Below are 18,909 nucleotides of genomic sequence, written 5' to 3' on the forward strand. Positions count from 1 at the left end.
AGCTGTTACAATTTCAACATTCTTCAAATTTTGAATTTTGACTGACCTTTTCTTGTGTTACTAATGTGGTACATAAGACATTTAACACTTTATTTATGAGACAGTCTCACACCGTTGCCAGGCTGGAGTGCACTGGCATTTCAGCTCACTGTAACCTCCACCTCCAGGGTTCAAGCAATTCTCCTGCCTCAGCCTCCTGAGTAGCTGAGATTACAGGCATTCACCACCATGCTGAGCTATTTTTTTTTTTTACTTTTGGTAGAGACAGGATTTTGCCACGTTGGCCAGACTGGTCTCGACCTCCTGACTTCAGGATCCACCTGCCTTGGCCTCCCAAAGTGTTGGGATTACAGGTGTGAGCCACCGTACCCAACCATAACACTTTATTATAAAATAGGCTTTGTTTTTCATTATTTTACTCAACCATAGGCTGATTTAAGTATGCTCAGCTTCTTTAAGGTAGGCTTGGCTAAGCTACATTTGGTAGGTGTATTAAAAACATTTTCAACTTAGGATATTTAATACAGCATTCTACTGCTAACGCTTTAATACTATTTAAATATTCAACTAGATCTTTTTTTTTTTTTGAGATGGCGTCTCACTCTGTCGCCCAGCCTGGAGTGCAGTGGTGCGATCTCGGCTCACTGCAAGCTCCGCCTCCCAGGTTCATGCCATTCTCCTGCCTCAGCCTCCAGAATAGCTAGGACTACAGGTGCCCGTTACCATGCCAGGCTAATTTTTTTGTATTTTTAGTAGAGATGGGGTTTCACCGTGTTAGCCAGGATAGTCTCGATCTCCTGACCTCATGATCCGGCTGTCTTGGCCTCCCAGAGTGCTGGGATTATAGGCTTGAGCCACTGTGCTCGGCCAGATCTATCATTTTCTATGGATACTTTATTAACAAATGTTGATTCTAAGTTATAAAAAAGGCCCAACTCATGTGATTTAAAGGTTTCAGAAATTATTTATTGTAGTAGTACTTACACATAAGATTTTAGCCTATGGTCATTTTATAAAGATGACTGTTAGGATTTAATCAGTATTTAAAGAAAACGAGATTTGTTGTATTATGGTGTTTTTTATGACCTATCAAATATTTACCACTACAAATTTCCATGAACGTAGTGGTTAGTAAAGCTTTTCCTTAATGAAAATAATGCCAGATAACCAAGTATTATTCCTTCTATAATTTATTTAGGAAAAAGTTTTATGTATTAGGGTAAAGGGGTAGAAGTTAACCTAGAATCTAATAATCTCCAATCACCCATTCCTGATCTAATAGTAGCCATGAGAAAAAAACCTCTAGAAAGAATTATACCTCTCAAAAAATAAAAAATAAAACAAAGGCTGGGTGCAGTGGCTCACACCTCTAATCCCAGCACTTCCAGAAGCTGCAGTGGGCAGATCGCTTGCAGCCTGGGCAACATGGTGAAATCCCGTCTCTACCAAAAAAATACAAAAAGCAGCCAGGCATGGTGACATACACCTGAGCCCAGGAGATTAAGGCTGCGTTGAGCTGTGATTGTACCAGTGTACTCTAGCCAGGGTGACAGAGTGAGATTCTGTCTCAAAAAAAACAAAAAACAAACAAAAAAAACCAGTGCTGTAAAAAAGAGAGGCTCTAGCCCTTTACCACTGAGGTGATATGCCCTGGCTATGCCTGTCATCAAATCCTTAAGCATATTGATGATGGCCATGAGAAACCATGCCCCAGACTGTATCTGTGCATACACAGAGTAAAAGCCCTGTTGCTATACTATAAAATGGCACTTGAAAATAATCTCTACAGTATGTTTGAAAATTGGCATGGTACTTTTTTTTTTGAGACAGCGTCTCACTCTGTCACTGAAGCTGTAGTGCAGTGGCATGATCTTGGCTCACTGCAACCTCTGCTGCCTGGGTTCAAGCCATTCTCCTGCCTCAGCCTCCTGAGTAGCTGGGATTACAGGCATGTGCCACCATGCCCGGCTAATTTTTCGTATCTTTAATAGAGATGGGTTTCATCATCTTGGCTAGGCTAGTCTTGAACTCCTGACCTCGTGATCCACCCACCTTGGCCTCCCAAAGTGCTGGGATTAAAGGCGTGAACCACCGTGCCTGGCCAGCATAGTATTTTTATTTATAATGTAGAAAAAAAAAAAAAAAAAAAGAGAACAGATACTTCACTACAAATATTGAACCAAGTTAGAAAATTTTTATGTAGCCAAACCACGACTTTAAGCTCTATTTACACTGATGGCGGCCAACTGAGATGCAGGCCACACCCGTGTGGCATGCAGCAAGCAGGACATGCAGGCAGCCTTCCTTGCTCACAAGGCTTCAGAGTAAGCGCACGGTCTTCCCAGTCACCGTCAGGAAGTCATCATCTGCCAGGGCACGCAGTGCTTCTTCAAACATATCTTTAGTGATTGCCTGTGGGGAAGAGAAAGAAAATAAATATTTTACATGTCAAGTCCCTCTTTTACCTGTTAGAGACACCATAATTTTAATGTTAAAGTACCACCCAGAATCTTTCTCTTTTTGGTGACTGTACACATGCCTTATGCTCTAAATCAGGAGTGGAGTGGCCAGATGGTCCCTATGATAGACTTGGCATCTGTATAGTCCATGTTGTAACTATCAACTCTGCCCTCTCAGTGACAACACAGAGATGGAAAGTGGACCAGCACTGAAAGCCTGCATAGTTCTATTCACTAAACTCACCTTACTTATTTACAAAATGACACCCAAATATTTCACTCCTAAAACAAACTTATAACAACTATAAAAGGGGCATAACGATATTTTTTTCTTTTGTTTTCAGATGGAGTTTTACTCTATTGCCCAGGCTGGAATGCAGTGGCAGGATCTCAGCTTACTGCAACCTCCGCCTCCCGGGTTCAAGCAATCTTCCTGCCTCAGCCTCCTGAGTAGCTAGGATTTCAGGTGCTCTTCACTGCACCCAGATAATTTTTGTATTTTTAATAGAGACAGGGTTTTACCATATTGGTCAGGCTGGTTTCAAACTCCTGGCCTCAAGTGATCCGCCCACCTCGGAGTCCCAAATGAGATTACAGGCGTGAGCTACTGCGCCCAGCCAAAAATTTTAATTGTGATTATTTCTTGATGATGGCTTATGGTTCATCTTCCTTTTCTTCATTCTTATCTATATTTATTATTTAATAAATAAAGGAAAAAAACCCAAAAGCAATATTAAGGAAAAGAGAAAGTTCTATCAAACAAAAAATACATATAAACACTTACTATGTCAGATTGTCCCCGAATATCTTCAAAAAGTTGCTGGTATTTTAGAGCTGGTGTTTTGCCCTTTGATAAAATAAGCTTTTTCAATGCTTCAGCTAGTTCTTCTTTCCGTTTACGAGAGGTGGCACTCATCCCTGATTTAAAAGAAATCAATGAAAACATTTTGCTATTATGAAATGAAATGTTTCAAATTCTCAAAAATATTCCTTTAGTAGTATCATCTAGAAAGGTAAGGGGACAGGGGCTGAGTACATTTGAAGGGAATGAGTTTTGAATTATTTGGAATTTTCTGTAAGCCACTAGCTGTCGCTTTCCGTGGAAACAGTATACACATCTGTGCAGCAAGCAGCTGCTGCTAAGAAACAAACAACTTCTCTAACAAAACTTCCCAGACAGTCGAAGAGACAGAATCTCCTTAAAACTATATCAAGACAAGATTAAAGGGCAACTTTCATCAGATTCTCAAAGGGGTCCCAATCCAAAAAAGGTTAAGAACTTCCGTCTCAAATGATTTAACTGTTAGCTTAAATCTGACATATGAACTACATACATATTGAAATAATTCTCAAAAGCTTTTCTGCTCACTGAAAATAACGAACCTGTAGTAAGAATAGATATGTCCACGATGCCAGTCCGGGGATCAGTTGCAGACTGCTTTAGAGCTTCCCGATGGAGGCGTTTGGCCTCTTCCACATCAATGGCTTCAACTTTGTTAGACAATCTTACTTTAGCATGGGCTTCTGCTAAGCGGATTAATGACTCTAGCTGTCGAGGATATGCAGAAACCATTCCCCGGCTACTGCCAATCTTCCTCATGTCTACATAAGCCTATTGAAGGTAAAAAAACAAAAACCTCCTTGGTGACAAAAACTTTAGTTTTGTGTTGAATTTTGAACACTTAGGCTTCCATTAAGTAAACAGAACTCAGATATGGTCCTGGGCCCTGGAGCTCATCAAGTGGTAGAGGCTACACAGACCACAGAAATCCCAGGTGAAGACGTTAACGTTCAGCGTGCAGTGGTAGGTGAACATATTCCAACTGGGAGATGCTCAGGAAGAATATTGGAGAGGGTGGCATCTAATGTGGCTCTGAAGAACAGAGATGGGCATGGCATGGCAGAGGAAAGCAATGTGGCATGTGGGGAGAGGAGCAGGCTGTGACGACTCATAGGGAGAATCAGGGTCTGTCTGTGAAAAGTGCTCACATGGGGCACATAAGGACTGCTGGGAGAATGCTGCAAAGGTAAGTTGTATCAATCTCACATACAGATGACACAGTCTTATTTCTTCATGAACAATCCCCAAGACTATGACACACAAAAAAATTACATAATGTCTGTAACTTTCATCTTAGCATTTTTGGGAGCTCAGTTTGGATGTAAAGCTCATCAAAGCACCAGGAACTTTCTTAATATCACAATGCTCGAATAACCTAAATGTGCCATTGTGCACTTCAGTTCATGTACAAGGATGCTGAAAAACGAACCTAAAAGACTGCTCAATCTGTTTTTTACAAGCAAAAGGAAGCTTACAGAAACTGGATGACTTTTCCAGTTTCCAAATAACTATGTAGTGTTGCCTCTATTTGAAATCAGGTATTTGATCTTAAATTCACTATGCTTGTAAGTATTTAAACATATAGTGTGTACTACCTACATAAATGAACTATTTCCCCCTTTTGCAACATTTGGTAAAGTCAATTCTGTAATATGGGAGGAAACAATAAACAGTTATAAAAAAGAGTATGTTATTCTTAGGCCAGGCATGGTGGCTCATGCCTATAATCCTAACACTTTGGGAGGCAGAGGCTGGCACATCACTTGAGGTCAGGAGTTCAAGACCAGCCTGGCCAACACGGTGAAACTCCGTCTCTACTAAAAATACAAAAATTAGCTGGGAGTGGTGGTGGGCACCTGTAATCCCAGCTAGTAGGGAGGCTGAGGCAGGAGAATCGCTGAACCCGGAAGCACAGGCCGCAGGCTGTAGTAAGCCAAGATCACGCCATTGCACTCCAGCCTGGGCAAGAGAGCCAGGCTCCATCTCAAAAAAAAAGGAAGAAAACAGTATGTTATTCTTAACAAAATAATTAATATTTTAAAGGAGATGATTGGTCGATTACATTAATGCTGTGGGCTACAGGCACAGTAAGCCTTTTTTCAGCAGGGTTACCTCGATGAGAGCCTGGCTGGCTTCCTCACTTAGCCGTGGCATGATGGTGCTGTGTGCGTAGGCAATGTAGTCCTTCAGCACTGCCATGTCCAGGAGCTCCTCCTCTGCCTGCTCCTCGCTCTGGTAGTACAGTGCGACCAGGTGGTGAGCCAGACGCCTGTCATAGGCTTCGTCCTGAGGGTCCAGCATGAGGAAGATCAAATCAAACCTAAGAAAACAAAGTAAAAATACTGTTTTTCCAGTACCTTGTGAGGCCGAGGCGGGTGGATCACCTGAGGTTGGCAGCTTGAGACCAGCTTGGCCAACACAGTGAAACCTTGTCTCTACTAAAAATACAAAAATTAGCCAGGAGTGGTGGCGCGTGCCTGTAATCCCAGCTACTCGGGAGGCTGAGGCAGGACAATTGCTTGAACCTGGGAGGCGAAGGTTGCGGTGAGCCAAGTTCGCGCCACTGCACTCCAGCCTGGCCGACAGAGGGAGACTCTGTCTCAAAAAAACAAAACAACAACAACAAAAAACTGTTTTCCTAGTTGAGACACCAATACACCTACAAACGACATACTAAAGACTGCTCAAGCACCAGAGATGTGCAGTGAATGTGCATCCTGTGAGCGCCCGCAGGGAAAAGCGTCTTTGCCTGGTGTGGAAAGGGCCTTTGTGTCCATCCACTCACCCCACTCACCCTGTGCTGTCCCTAGCCCTTAGGTCGGCCCAGGGAACGGCTGGGGACCAATCAGCTGAGTCAAAGGAAGACCTCCCTTAGGGAAAGGTTTCTATAATTTTGACGATGGAAAGTTGTTGGTTTTTTTTTTTTTGAGACAGTCTCACTCTATAGCCCAAGCTAGAGTTGAAGTGGTATGATCTCAGCTCACTGCAATCTCCGCTCCCATTGGCTCAAGCAATTTTTGTGCCTCCTCAGCCTCCTGAGTAGCTGGGATTACAGGCATGTACCACCACGCCTGGCTAATTTTTTGTATTTTAGTAGAGATGGGGTTTCATCAAGTTGCCCAGGGTGGCCTCAAAGCTCAGGCGCTCCAGCCACCTCAGCCTCTCAAAGTGCTGGGATCACAGGTGTGAGTCACTGTACCTGGTTGACAATGGAAAGATTTGAATGAAAACACATTCAACTGTTTTTTGGGGAAAAAAACTTTCGTCAAAAAAAAAAAGAAAAAAAAGCAAGTAATTAAAACCTAAAATCCATTTATGAAAAATGTCCAATATTTGTAGTGGGGCTGAGAGTGAAGATTATGTGATTGCACTTTAATAAATCTAACTTTTCAGAGCCTCATCTACGGTACAGAGTTGTTCTCTGTTGACTCTCAGCAGTGGCTTTAGGACTAAGAGTAGTGAGTGACAGCCATGTGAAAATGGCGTGGGAGGGAAACATCCCAACTGCTTCAAAATCAAATGAGAACACACATCATCCTTGTCGTGAAAACTCTTGACCAACGAAATTTGAAACATCTTGATAAGAGTGAAGAGTTTCCATTAGCAGTTGCTGAATCTTAGTAGCTCCTTTTCAATCTCACCCTTAATATTCTACAAATGAACAAAATAAAAATCTGTTTTAATACCTTGATAATAAAGTATGAGGCAGCTGGATGTTTTCAATGGTTGTTTTTTTAGGATTCCACTGAGACTCAATGGGATTTGCTGCTGCCAGGACAGAGGTGCGCGCATTGAGCTGACAGATGATCCCAGCCTATTAGAGAAAACAGTGCGGTTAGAAGCCTCTCCCTGATGCTGGCAATTAACAAGCACCGTCTTTGCCCGACCACCTACTAAACCCATATTCCCTCTACAGCATTTCTATTGCCTGAGCCATGTTGCCTTTACTGACTTCAGCAGTTCACCTGGATAAGCCTTGTCCTCAGATTCATGCCAAGGACTGAGTTTAGATGAATGCGTGCTATAACCACATCTTTCTCAGGAAGCAGGCACCTTGCAAGAGCTTTAGGACAAATTCAAGGCTAGTACAGCAATAAAGACAAAACATGATATCCTGTAGAAGATATGTAGAGATTTAGCTGAAATATGATGTGAAAAGCACGTACCAATCTCCCCATGTTAGAACCAAGGTAGCACAGCACAGTTCCACAGATGCTGTCTTTAAAGGGTCCACGTATTTTAAACATGTCCACATTCACAGTGGAGAAGGTGACTCACCTTTGCAATGGACAGAGTCTGCTGTTCCATGACTTCATGCAATACTGATCTTGTACTTTCATTCATCTTGTCGAACTCATCGATACAGCAGATGCCGTTGTCACTCAGGACAAGGGCACCTGTCTGCAGGACCAGCTGCCTTGTCTCAGGGTCTTTCATTACGTACGCAGTGAGGCCAACTGCACTGGAGCCCTTCCCAGAAGTGTACTGGCCCCTGGGGACGAGGTTGTACACGTACTGCAGCAGCTGGGACTTGCTGGTACCAGGGTCACCACACAGCAAGATGTTGATCTCAGCCCGAAATTTGCCCCTTCCAGTGTGACTAAAATCCTTCCTTGTCCCGCCAAAGAGCTGAAGTAAAATTCCCTAAATAATCAAATAGAGACATGTCTAAACATTCATTTTCTGCACAGTAACTGAGATGCAGTTTAAACTTTAGAGGTACTTTTGTCTCTTATAAAGAACTACAATTAGGAAATTGCAGGAAGGTATAAAAAGGCTCCTGAAAGTGCTTGATATGCTCTAAGTTATCACTGACCAATTTATTCATCAGCACCCATCATTACGCCAGAATGGTGGCCATGCAAGTCCCTGTCCCTATTGTGATACTGTGTGGCCTCTTCTATTTAGAAACCTAAGTTTAGAGCAGAGATGAGGACAGACAATGCTATGACTCTCCTCAACCAATGGCAAGTCTGGTTGCCAGCACTTGCTCTAACAGGCCACAGCTCGCGTCCTTTATGGCAGATGGCTTAAGTGGAGGAGTGGATGTTTATACTATTTGATTCTAAAGAATTGTAAATCCCAACCCCTAGTTTAAAATCCACTGTTACCTTCTTTATATCTTCATGTTCATAAATGCTTGGAGCCAAGGCTGAAGCAAGCCTCTCATAAATGTCTGGTTTCCTGGAAAGTTCCTTAAGCAATTCCACACGTTTCTCTGAAAAAAGTTTCTGTTCTGCTTCTTCATCAAGGCCATGCAGACGTTTTGCATCCGTTTTCCGATAATGAATGACATCAACGTGGGTTTTGTAGACAGACTTCACATTACTCACTCTTGGATTGACTCGAATAGGCACTGCTCGATAGATGCCTGAGGGCACAACCAGGAGATGCACTTTTACCTTCCCACATCTTCCTCCGAGTGGCTCAGCAACCAGCGTAGGCAACAGGTGCACTTCAGAGTGAGGCATCACACTGGGCTGGCCCTGGAAAGGTGAGCTCCACCATCTCTTAAATGACTCGCCCAAGCCCAGGACTCAGACCCACAATGCAAAGATCCCGCCTGCTCTGAGCAAGCTGGGAAACAGCAGGAAACAGACAAGCTCGAAAGAACCCAGGTGGCTCATGTCTGTATTCCTAGAACTTTGGGAGACTGAGGCAGGCGGATCACTTGAGGTCAGGAGCTCGAGACCACCCTAATCAACATGGAGAACCCTGTCTCTACTAAAATACAAAAATTAGCCGGGCGTGATGGCACATGCCTGTAATCCCAGCTACTAAGGAGGCTGATGCAGGAGAATGGCTTGAACCTCGGAGGCGGAGGTTGCAGTGAGCCAAGATCGTGCCATTGGACTCCAGCCTGGGCAACAAGAGCAAAACTCTTGTCTCAAAAACAAAACAAAAAGAGAAAGAACCAAGGTTTCTGCAAATGACAGACCCGAGGACGCGTTCACCTGGGCCCACTAGTCAGCAGTGCTCCAGGGCAACTGTAGTTACATGAGCACGTCCACGGGCATAGTCACCCTGAGGGTGAAATGGAGCTGCTGTGCTTCTGGCTCAATGCTGGGTTCGTGGTTGTGTTTAATAAGCAGTATTTTTACTTCCCTAAGTTGAGTGTACAGAATCTGCTTAGCACTTACTTGACTTCAACAAAATGCTAAAATCCTCCAGCCATTAAAAGTAGACTAGGTCCCACCCCCCGCCCACCACCCCTGACAAAAGCATGCAAATCATGCATTCTTCTGGAAGGTAGGCTCCCCACATACAGAAGTCTGATCTGATATTTGTCTTTTCTGGATTTCAAATCAGAAGCCTTTAACTCTAGGCTGATTCCTGCAGCTTTTGGAGAAAGCCTGGCCTTTCTCCCTTACAGCTATCTCAACACAATGGCACAGAGCACTGGTCTTGTTCATTTAGTGGGTTGGTGTAATTCTTATTTAACACAACAAACCAGTTTACACACATTCTTAGAATACACACTATTCTTCACTCCGATATAGGCTAGGGATGGATGATTACGTTTAAAGTGGCCCATGATAATTTATCTCACAGAGCAGCATTGATACTTATTTCACATCTACACAGCACTTTCCACAGCCCCTAGGCCCCAAATACTCTCACACATGTATCATCACATTAACTCCACTTTGTAGGTGAGGAAACTAAAATATTGGATTAAATACTTTATCAAAGGTTTCAGGGTAGGACTGGAAATGTGCACGTCACTCACTAAAGACTACGCGTTATTTCAAATTCTCAATGACTACAAGTACTTTTACAACGGAAGACTGCCAGTGACAACTGCGGGACTTCACACTGGGGAAGAAACAGGGTGAGCACTGCCTCACTGAAGACAAGGGCCGATGCGTGGTGTGCCCCAGGCCCTCCGCTCAGGAGCAGATTCAGGCACTCTGTGACTGTTGCCTCCTTGCCCATCAATGAAGAACTGTGCTGCCATCAACACTCCCTTGCTGCCAACCAAAATGCATTGTGACTCTACAGATTCAAAAGGAAGACTGCCACACTCATGTGGTGCTGTGCAAAGAACACTCTCGTGGCAGCAAGAGAAGGAGTCCTGGGTCCTGATTTACCGTGGCATCTGAGCTACTGTTGTCTATGCATCCCTGAACCTAAGCTTCTACACATGGAAACAAGTCACTCTGACTCATTCTTCTCTGTAACAAACAAATGTTAACCCCTGGCTATACATTTGGGAAATAAGTAAAAATTACTTACAACTCCAGCATTGATAATACTTAGCTGATGGCATAACTCAAACTCTACCCATACCAGCCTATCTGAGGCTGCTGTCTCATGATGCCAACAGTACTGACTTGAGACACACATAGCTCCAGGATACTGAGATATCAAGAGGCGAGTGACCACACAAACCACGAGTTCCAACATTCAAGTTTGAGAAGAACTGAACAATTTCATGATGCTGGGCCGTGGTACTCAGTTAAAAAGGTGGCAGATAAAGCGGGCATATATCCCACAGTCTCAAAGACATGCAGTGACAACTGCAGGCAGAACTGGACCTGTGACTGAGTCCAATGACTCACTAAAGCACAGCACTGAAAACAAGACAGGCATGCACTTTCAAGTGCTGGTGCAAACCTACACTCTTACCTGTAACATTCACTCTGTCCCCAGGCTGAACCTTGTCAACAAGATCATTGTGAGCAAACAGGATGACTGTGTGTGGTGTCTGCCCTGCAGGCATGTCTTCTGGAGACTCTTGAAGCTTGATCTGAAGGGCAGCAAACAGAGAACATGTGGGCCACAAAGAGAGTGCAGGAGGACAAATATCTGCATGTCTTTGTACTGCTTTTGCCATGTAAGGCTGCAGTGCATATCCCCGCATAAATGTTTGTCCATGTTTCTCATTATTTCTTTAGAAGCTACTTCTAGATCTCCTGGGTAAAGCAGCACAGATTTTTTTTTTTTTTGAGATGGAGTCTCACTTATTGCCCAGGCCGGAGTGCAATGGTGCGATCTCGGCTCACCGCAACCTCCACCTCCCAGGTTCAAGTGATTCTCCTGCCTCAGGCTCCCGAGTAGCTGGGATTACAAGCGCATGCCACCATGCCTGGCTGCAGCACACATTCTTAAGGCCCACTGTTGGGCATGCCTGCGCACCTCACAACCCTGCCTGCATCCACTCATCTAACAGGTATCTGTGGCGCACCCAGCTTGTGCTACAGCCCATTCTAGGTGTCAGGGACCCGACAGTGAACAAAGTTCCCTGCCTCATGGAGTGGAAGGGGCAGATAATACACAGAAAAATGAGCACATAACATGTGACAGTGACAAATGCAGCAGACTGCAACAAAACAGGGGAAGGAATGTAGGGAGCTGCGGTGGGGGAAGCTGAGATGCTTTTCATAAAGCAGGGTCGAGGAAGGCCTTTCCAAACCAGGTACCCTCTGACAGGCCTAAGGATGCGGGGCTTTTCTCTAAGCCCATTTTGGGGGCCTGCAGGATTCTGAGAATAGGAGGCCATATGCTCCTGGGGAGCAGGGTGCCTGCCTTTCTGTCTCCAGCTCTGTCCCATGCAACATTAAAGAAACCATGCACACACTGTCATAGAAAAACTCAAATTCTGTCCTCCCACATCTTTACAGTTACAATCATGGTAAATAAGCAATTTTCTACCTTCCCTTTACTTATTTCTGTCATTTTAGTAACTTCATCTTACAATTTCATGAATAGAGAGAAAAAAGGGCAAACTTTTTTTTTTTTTTTTTTTTTTTTTGAGACAGAGTCTCACTGTTGCCCAGGCTGGAGTGCAGTGGCGCAATCTATCTCAGCTCACTGCAAGCTCCGCTTCCTGGGTTCATGCCATTCTCCTGCCTCAGCCTCCTGAGTAGCTGAGACTACAGGCGCCCGCCACCATGCCTGGCTCATTTTTTTGTATTTTTTTTTTTAAGTAGTGACAGGGTTTCACCATTAGCCAGGATGGTCTCGATCTCCTGACCTTGTGATCACCCGCCTCAGCCGCCCAAAGTGCTGGGATTACAGGCGTGAGCCACCAAGCCCAGCCGAAAAAGACCAAACTTCTTAGACAATAAAATTTGTGAAAAAATTTCAGAAAAATTCCTCCATCCTTTACCAATGGAAAAACCGCAGAATGACATTTAACCAAGTATTCTCATCTCAAATGTTTGAAGCATTTTAGGCCATGAAAATATGATGTCTCTAACAACAGACAGTACTTCTGGCAACCGCACAGGGACAGTGCCCTGAAGCAGGGCCTTTGCATGCTCTCTGTATTTAGCCCATAGGCCACTAATGAAACCCACAAGACCAGAGAGGGATGGATGCCATTCGGGAAGAGAGGCTCGGGGTCCGAGGGACAAGTTACAGTCGGCCTTTTGAGGATACAGACAGGCAAAGCATAGCCTGGGGGGCCAGGGTGGCTGCGCACCATCTGCTTGTCAGAGAAGAGGGAGCGGTTGTGGATGAGTGCCATGCTGTGGGTGGTGTGGCAGTGCCCGCACACGCTGGGCTCCGCAATGCGGCCGCGGTCCATCTCCACCCGGGTCATGTGGGCACACACTTGGCACTGGAAGAAGGCCTCCTGCATCTCAGGAATCAGCTGGGATGTCCTGATCACCATGCCGCTGATGGTGATGAGCTGATCAATGTCTGTGAGGGGAGAAGAGAGGTCAGCACACCTATCTGAGGTGCAGAGGTCCAGGAATAGCTGGGATCACAGGCAGGTGCTGGGTGCCCACAAGTCTGTCTAGGGTGACCTTTCTGTGTCTAGTCGTCCGCAGGGTATGTCTTCAGGAGACTCTCAAGCCCAGCGAACCTCTGGCCCCTGTCCAGCAGGCATCCCTTGCTCCCTTCTTGTCTGCCTACCCTCGTCCCTGCCTCCTGCCTCACTCACCCAGCCTCCTGTATGACACCCTGCTGTGTCAGGAAAAAAGCCAGATAGGCTGGACTGAGTCCCAACCCTAGCCTCTCTGTGCACATTTTGTGTTCTCTATAGAATGGGGTGGTATCAGGACCCACCCCAGAGCCAAGGACTGAATGTGCCAGTGTACTTCAAGACTAGTAAGAGCACCTGGCAGAGGAAAAAGTCCTCTATACTTTACAGTCATTACTATCCACACAGAACCCCTTAGATGGTCTGATCTTTCACTCTTGCTTGTTTCCTCTATTATTTGAACCTTTCCTGACAGACAACTTTTCCCCTTTGAAGGTCCCACTGCCCCCAACTAATTTCCCTGGCTGGTTTCAGATGAGCTGCCCTGTTCTGACCTGTAGTTAGCCACTGCTAGCCATGAAGTTCACCCTATCCTGCCACTGATTCATGAGACCTCTACAATTTTGCTGTTGTTGAGATGGGGTTTTAACGTGTTGCCCAGGCTGGAGTACAATGGTGCAATTACGGCTCACCGTAGCCTCAACCTGCCAGGCTCAAGTAAGCTCATCACCTCAGCCTCCCAAAGTGGTAGGATTACATGCACGAGCCACTGTGCCTTGCTAATTTCTTCTTAAAAAGAGATGGAGTCTCTTAAGTCACCCAAGTTGGTCTCAAATTCCTGGCCTCAAGTGATCCTCAAGTCTTTAAAATCTATTTTTTTTCTTTTTTTTGAGACAGAGTCTCATTCTATCACCCAGGCTGGAGTGCAATGGCACAACCTCAGCTCAGTGCAACCTCCGCCTCCCGGGTTCAAGTGATTCTCCTGCCTCAGCCTCCCCAGTAGCTGGGACTATAGGCACGTGCCACCACGCCCTGGTGATTTTTGTATTTTTAGTAAAGGGGTTTTACCATGTTGGGCAGACTGGTCTGGAACTCCTGACCTCAGGTGATCTGCCTGCCTTGTTCTCCTGAAGTGCTGGGATTATAGGCGTGAGCCACCATGCCCAGCCAATAGTCAATCTCTTATATCAGAAACTTCAATTAAATTCAAAAAGTATATGGGGTTCATAAGTATACAGGATAACTGAATCTGTATTATTTTGTCAATTTATAATCCATCACCTTGACTACCACCACCAATTACTTCTTTCATAGTTTCTTGATAAAACAAGGCTATTTTCATGTAAGGCATTTTCCTTCAACAAAAGTAATCCTATGAAAAATACATTACCTTCTGGATTCAGGTTTCTCATATTCTTAGTCTTCAATGCGTTGAATGGTCTTACTTGAATCTGATGTTCTAAGATTGAGTCAGGGTAACGGTCAAAGAAGATTTCATTGACAGCCATGTCAAAAGTTGGAATAACTTCCTATAAAAATAAATATGAAGATGTATTTGTATTCATATCTCAGTGTTAAATACAATAAAGGCACGTCAGACTAGCAAAGTATAAAAACAAGACATGTCATGCCCCCAAAGTATTACCCTACAGAATCGTGCATGTACTGTTTTCAAATTTAGGTATGCTGAACTATCTATTTCTGCATATTCTCAATCGGGTTAAGTTTGGTAATTTATATAAAAGTGCCTTCTTGATGTATACTGGCATATTTTATGCTTTCTATTAGAAGGGAAAACAATTTTGACCTCATACTTTCATTATTTTCCTTCTATAATGAAATGATACCCAAGTAAGTTATTTATTTATTTTTATTTTTTGAGGCAGAGTTTTGCTCTTGTTGCCCAGGCTGGAGTGCAATGGCATGATCTCGGCTCGCTGCAACCTCTGCCTCTAGGATTCAAGCAATTCTCCTGCCTCAGCCTCCTGAGTAGCTGGGATTACAGGCATGTGCCACTACGCCTGGCTAATTTTGTATTTTTAATAGAGATGGGGTTTCTCCATGTTGGTCAGGCTGGTCTTGAACTTCCAACCTCAGGTGATCCGCTTGCCTTGGCCTCCCAAAGTGCTGGGATCACAGGTATGAGCCACCGCGCCCAGCGACACCAAAGTAAGTTAAATCATATTTATTCAAATTTGTTAACATATGGTTCCCATTTTACAGATGAGGAAACAGCTTTTGGTTGGCTAAGGAACCTGACTAAGGCTATGCAGCCAGTAATCAGCAAAATCAAGATTCAAAATCCAGGTCTGCTTGCCTCCAAAGACCACACCCAGAGTCAACAGAACTGATACTTCATGAATAAAAACTGACCTGAGGCCAAAAAGTCAAAGTCTACAGTACAATAAGTATATTCTTTTAAAGCAGCAGGAAGTATGCAATTCATTTAAAGTATTTCCATTTAAGCTAACTTACTTCATGGAAGCCAAGAAGCTATAGTTGTTAGATTCATCATTTTTCTACATGAGAAACACTGCCCAGTAAACCATAACCTGTCATTGATAGTAATACAAATCCCACTTTCAGGAACATTAAAATGTGAAAAAAAAAAAAAGTTCATTTAAAGGAGATGATCCTTTTTTTTTTTTTTTGAGACGGAATTTCACTGTGTTGCCCAGGCTGGAGAGCAGTGGCGTCATCTCGGCTCACTGCCCCTCCGCCTCCTCGGTTCAAGTGATTCTCCCGCTTCAGCCTCCTGAGCAGCTGGGACTACAGGCGCGCACCACCATGTGTGGCTAGTTTTTGTATTTTTTAGTAGAGATGGGGTTTCACTTTGTTGGCCAGGCTGGTCTCGAACTCCCGACCTCAAGTGATCCATTTGCCTCAGTGTCCTAAAGTGCTGGGATTACAGGTGTGAGCCACCGCACCCGGCCAAAGGAGATGATACATGGTTTTCTTAGTGTTTGTGCATACTATCTTCATTACCGAGGAATTTGTGTTATCTGGAAACATTCTTTCTGGACAGTTACTAAAATTCATCAAGGTCAAAGCTAAATTCTTACCTGTGGGTAAGAGATGAGTTGTCTGTACAAATTTTTGTCAAATGATTTGATGTGCTCACAGTTTACATTTAAAAATGGCTCGCCAATAACATTAATCTACAAGATAAAAATGAACAAGTTATATTTTGCTAACTATTTTAAAACATATAACTTGAATTGAAAGAGTATCTGATTACCTCCCCAAGTCGTTGCATGTATAGAGGTTCAGTAATATCTATGCCAATATTTTCTTCTTCTTTAGCCAGAGGGTCAACAAATCGCTGAAGAAATCTCTTTAAGTGGAGAGAAAACATATTAGGCATATAGCATTTGGAAACAGGCAACTTTAACACACAAAGTTACGAGTATGTCACTATCAGGAGACAGAAATAAATATTTTTCTTCCTTTTTCTTTTTTAAAATTTAATTTAGAGATAGAGTCTCACTATATTGGTCAGGCTGCTATCAAACTCCTGGCCTCAAGTGATCCTCCCACCTTGGCCTCCCAAAGTGCTGGGATTACAGGTGTGAGCCACCACAGGTGGCCCTTCTAGTCATTACGGCTACTTCGCTATAGGTTATAAGCACGGTCTCCCAACATTTTCAGAGCCCAAAGTAATTTTAATACATATAGCTCACCTGAAAGTTTTCTTTGCATGTTGCCACATTTACATCCGTTCCCCAGATCACAAGTTTTTGGCCTAGAGACTGCTCACTTGCCACTATATCTTCTGCCGCTGCCTACACGGAAAAACATGACAGAATCATGAGAATGGAGTTACCCACATGATATCCGCCATAAGATGGTTTCAGGAGACTGCATACTCACCGCGTCAGACTGCAGATCCACTTGCAGGCCCTTCTGCGCAGAGCCCAAGTCAGGCCTCTGTCTCACAGGTGTGCCCCTAACACCACTTCTTGGGGTTCCCTCTACCCGAGAGCTGGGAGTGCCATATGTCAGTGGTGAACTAACATCAAAGTCAAGAGGGATAGCTATAAAACAAAATTAGGAAATCCTGGTGGTATATCAAACCTGGAATTACAGCATGCTGTCTGTTGACCTATACCACCTAATCGCACAGCAAACTTGAGTATTTATGGCAACCTGTGGTGGTTGAGATTCTGAGCACTATTAAATGTTCTATTAAGAAAAGCATCAGAGAACCTGCTTCTTCTGCTCACTAAGCCCTAAAACAATTATTTTCAGCACTCTGTTCAGCTCCTCTGGTTCAGAATATGCTCACTCATGTGCAGAGGGGATGCTTTAGGCATTACGACAACTGTAATAAAGACAGTAAACCTGAGCAGATAAAGCATCAGCTGTGTATCAAGCACAGCATAACCTAGATCTTCAGACACGCACCTGAAGAATGCATTTGGGGAGGGCTGGAAAATAACACGTCCTGCGCGACAGGGCTCTGCAGGTCCGCTCCAGGCGAGGTTGGCATCGGCTGCAACTCCCCCGTGGAGGTGGAATCCTCGCCTCTACGTCTCTGAGAGGGAGATGACCTGGCATCCTCACTTCGAGCTTGTGTCACACAAAACAGAAAAGATGGCCATGAATTTTCAGGGCCGGTATTCCTGGATTTGTCTGTCCCTTGGGGCATTATGACTCACCACTGAACCAAACCAAACAGAGGCAAATGGGCAATCAAATTAAGCAGCACCCAAGCCACAGCCTACTGTGGGTGTCTGTGCGCACCAGGCGGCAGCGCCCAGCCCGAGGCTGGGCGTCCGGGGCCCGCGTACCCACCCAGCGCTGCCAGTTGCGGCAAGAGAGGGCAGAAGGGGCGGCGCCGGGGGCTGTTGTGGGCCCGGCTCGGGGCACTCACGCGTCTGGGCTGGGGTGGTTCTTCCACGCCGGCTGCCGCGGCCGCTCGGGGTCGACGCCGGGGACGACATGGTGCTCGGGGTACCTGCGCGACAAGGACAAGCTCGGGCCGGGCCCGCCTCCCGGCTTCCCTGCCCTGCTCCGCAGCGCGGACGTTCCTGCCGGCTCCGCGCCACGCCCTCCCTGCTGGCGCGCGGTTACCGGCTAAAGGCGGCCGCTTGCGGACGCTCGCAAGCTCCAGGTCCACCTGGCCAGTCGCGCTCCCAAACCACGGGACCCAGAGTTCCCGCCGGCGGCAAGGTCGTCTCCGCCCCTGGCCGGGCCTTACCAATCACAGCGACGCTTGAGCGTAGCTCCGCCTCCGGGAGGCGCCACTGCGCACCGGTAGGGGGGGACAGTGCCACTTCCTTCAGCGCCCGTGCGTACACCAGAAGTAGGCCTCGCTTGGCACCCCTCTGTCTAGATGGTCTGACCTCCTGCGCGGCCGCGTTTTCGCGGGAAAAGTGGGTCCGACCGCACCAGTTATCGGGGTGTGTTCCGTCATCGTTGGCTAGGGAGCATGTGCTTCTTTATCCCTTAGGCTTTTTTGATTAATAAGGACAGTAGAGATGCATTTGTCACCTAAGATTTTTTTTATTAAAAAAATTAAGGACGGGAGGTGGCGGATCCGGATGGTCTTATGTTGCCCAGGCAGGTCTCGAACTCCTGCGATCTTCCCGCCTCAGCTTCCTAAAGTGTTGGGACTGCAGGCGGGCGCCACCGCGCCCGACCGTGTTTGTCACTGTTTATCTAGGAACAAACTTGGAGCTCTTGACCCAGGCCCTTCGCTTGTTTTATTTGCCTCTGGTATCTATTTAGCCAAGTCCAACACCAAGTAGCCACCCAATCTACTTCCGCAGGTCAGACCGACGGATGGCATTTCTCCTTAAGTTTCCATGTTGATTAGGGCCAAAGAGGCGCGCCTACAGGCCAGGCTTTCCCGCAGGGGTTCCCGGGAAAGTTCCTGCCGCCGCGCCACGTAGCCC

The 18,909-nt window shown here is 45.4% G+C and overlaps 1 protein-coding gene across 2 annotated transcripts; it reads right to left on the minus strand.

Annotated features, from left to right (window-relative positions):
- Positions 1-944: 944 nt before the first annotated feature.
- Positions 945-18,903, minus strand: MCM4 (minichromosome maintenance complex component 4). 2 transcript variants are annotated; one of them, XM_017881343.1, is made up of 17 exons: positions 18,086-18,903; positions 17,886-17,969; positions 17,417-17,581; positions 16,883-17,046; positions 16,693-16,794; positions 16,251-16,346; positions 16,075-16,170; positions 14,403-14,541; positions 12,728-12,948; positions 10,930-11,050; positions 8,412-8,671; positions 7,579-7,944; positions 6,987-7,114; positions 5,413-5,620; positions 3,843-4,071; positions 3,244-3,377; positions 945-2,412 (listed from the first exon to the last, which is right to left on the minus strand). In XM_017881343.1, exons 2-17 carry the CDS (start codon positions 17,953-17,955, stop codon positions 2,320-2,322), a joined length of 2,592 nt encoding a protein of 863 aa, XP_017736832.1. In that variant the 5' UTR covers positions 17,956-17,969; positions 18,086-18,903; the 3' UTR covers positions 945-2,319. The 2 variants fall into 2 exon arrangements, with proteins under 2 accessions (XP_017736832.1, XP_017736833.1); XM_017881344.1 differs by having other exon boundaries at positions 17,886-18,903.
- Between the last annotated feature and the right edge of the window lie 6 nt (positions 18,904-18,909).

Source organism: Rhinopithecus bieti, unplaced genomic scaffold, assembly GCF_001698545.2.
Source record: "Rhinopithecus bieti isolate Rb0 unplaced genomic scaffold, ASM169854v2 scaffold_13195, whole genome shotgun sequence".
NCBI classification, from domain to species: domain Eukaryota; kingdom Metazoa; phylum Chordata; class Mammalia; order Primates; family Cercopithecidae; genus Rhinopithecus; species Rhinopithecus bieti.

Excerpts from the sequence above, each read along its gene's own strand:
- MCM4 (XM_017881343.1), bottom strand. The coding sequence starts at position 17,955 with ATGTCGTCCCCGGCGTCGACCCCGAGCGGCCGCGGCAGCCGGCGTGGA. Across the intron at positions 12,949-14,402 it reads GAGAAACCTGAATCCAGAAG|ACATTGATCAGCTCATCACC; the intron begins GTAATGTATTTT and ends CTCCCCTCACAG. Across the intron at positions 3,378-3,842 it reads CATATCTATTCTTACTACAG|GGATGAGTGCCACCTCTCGT; the intron begins GTTCGTTATTTT and ends CTTTTAAATCAG.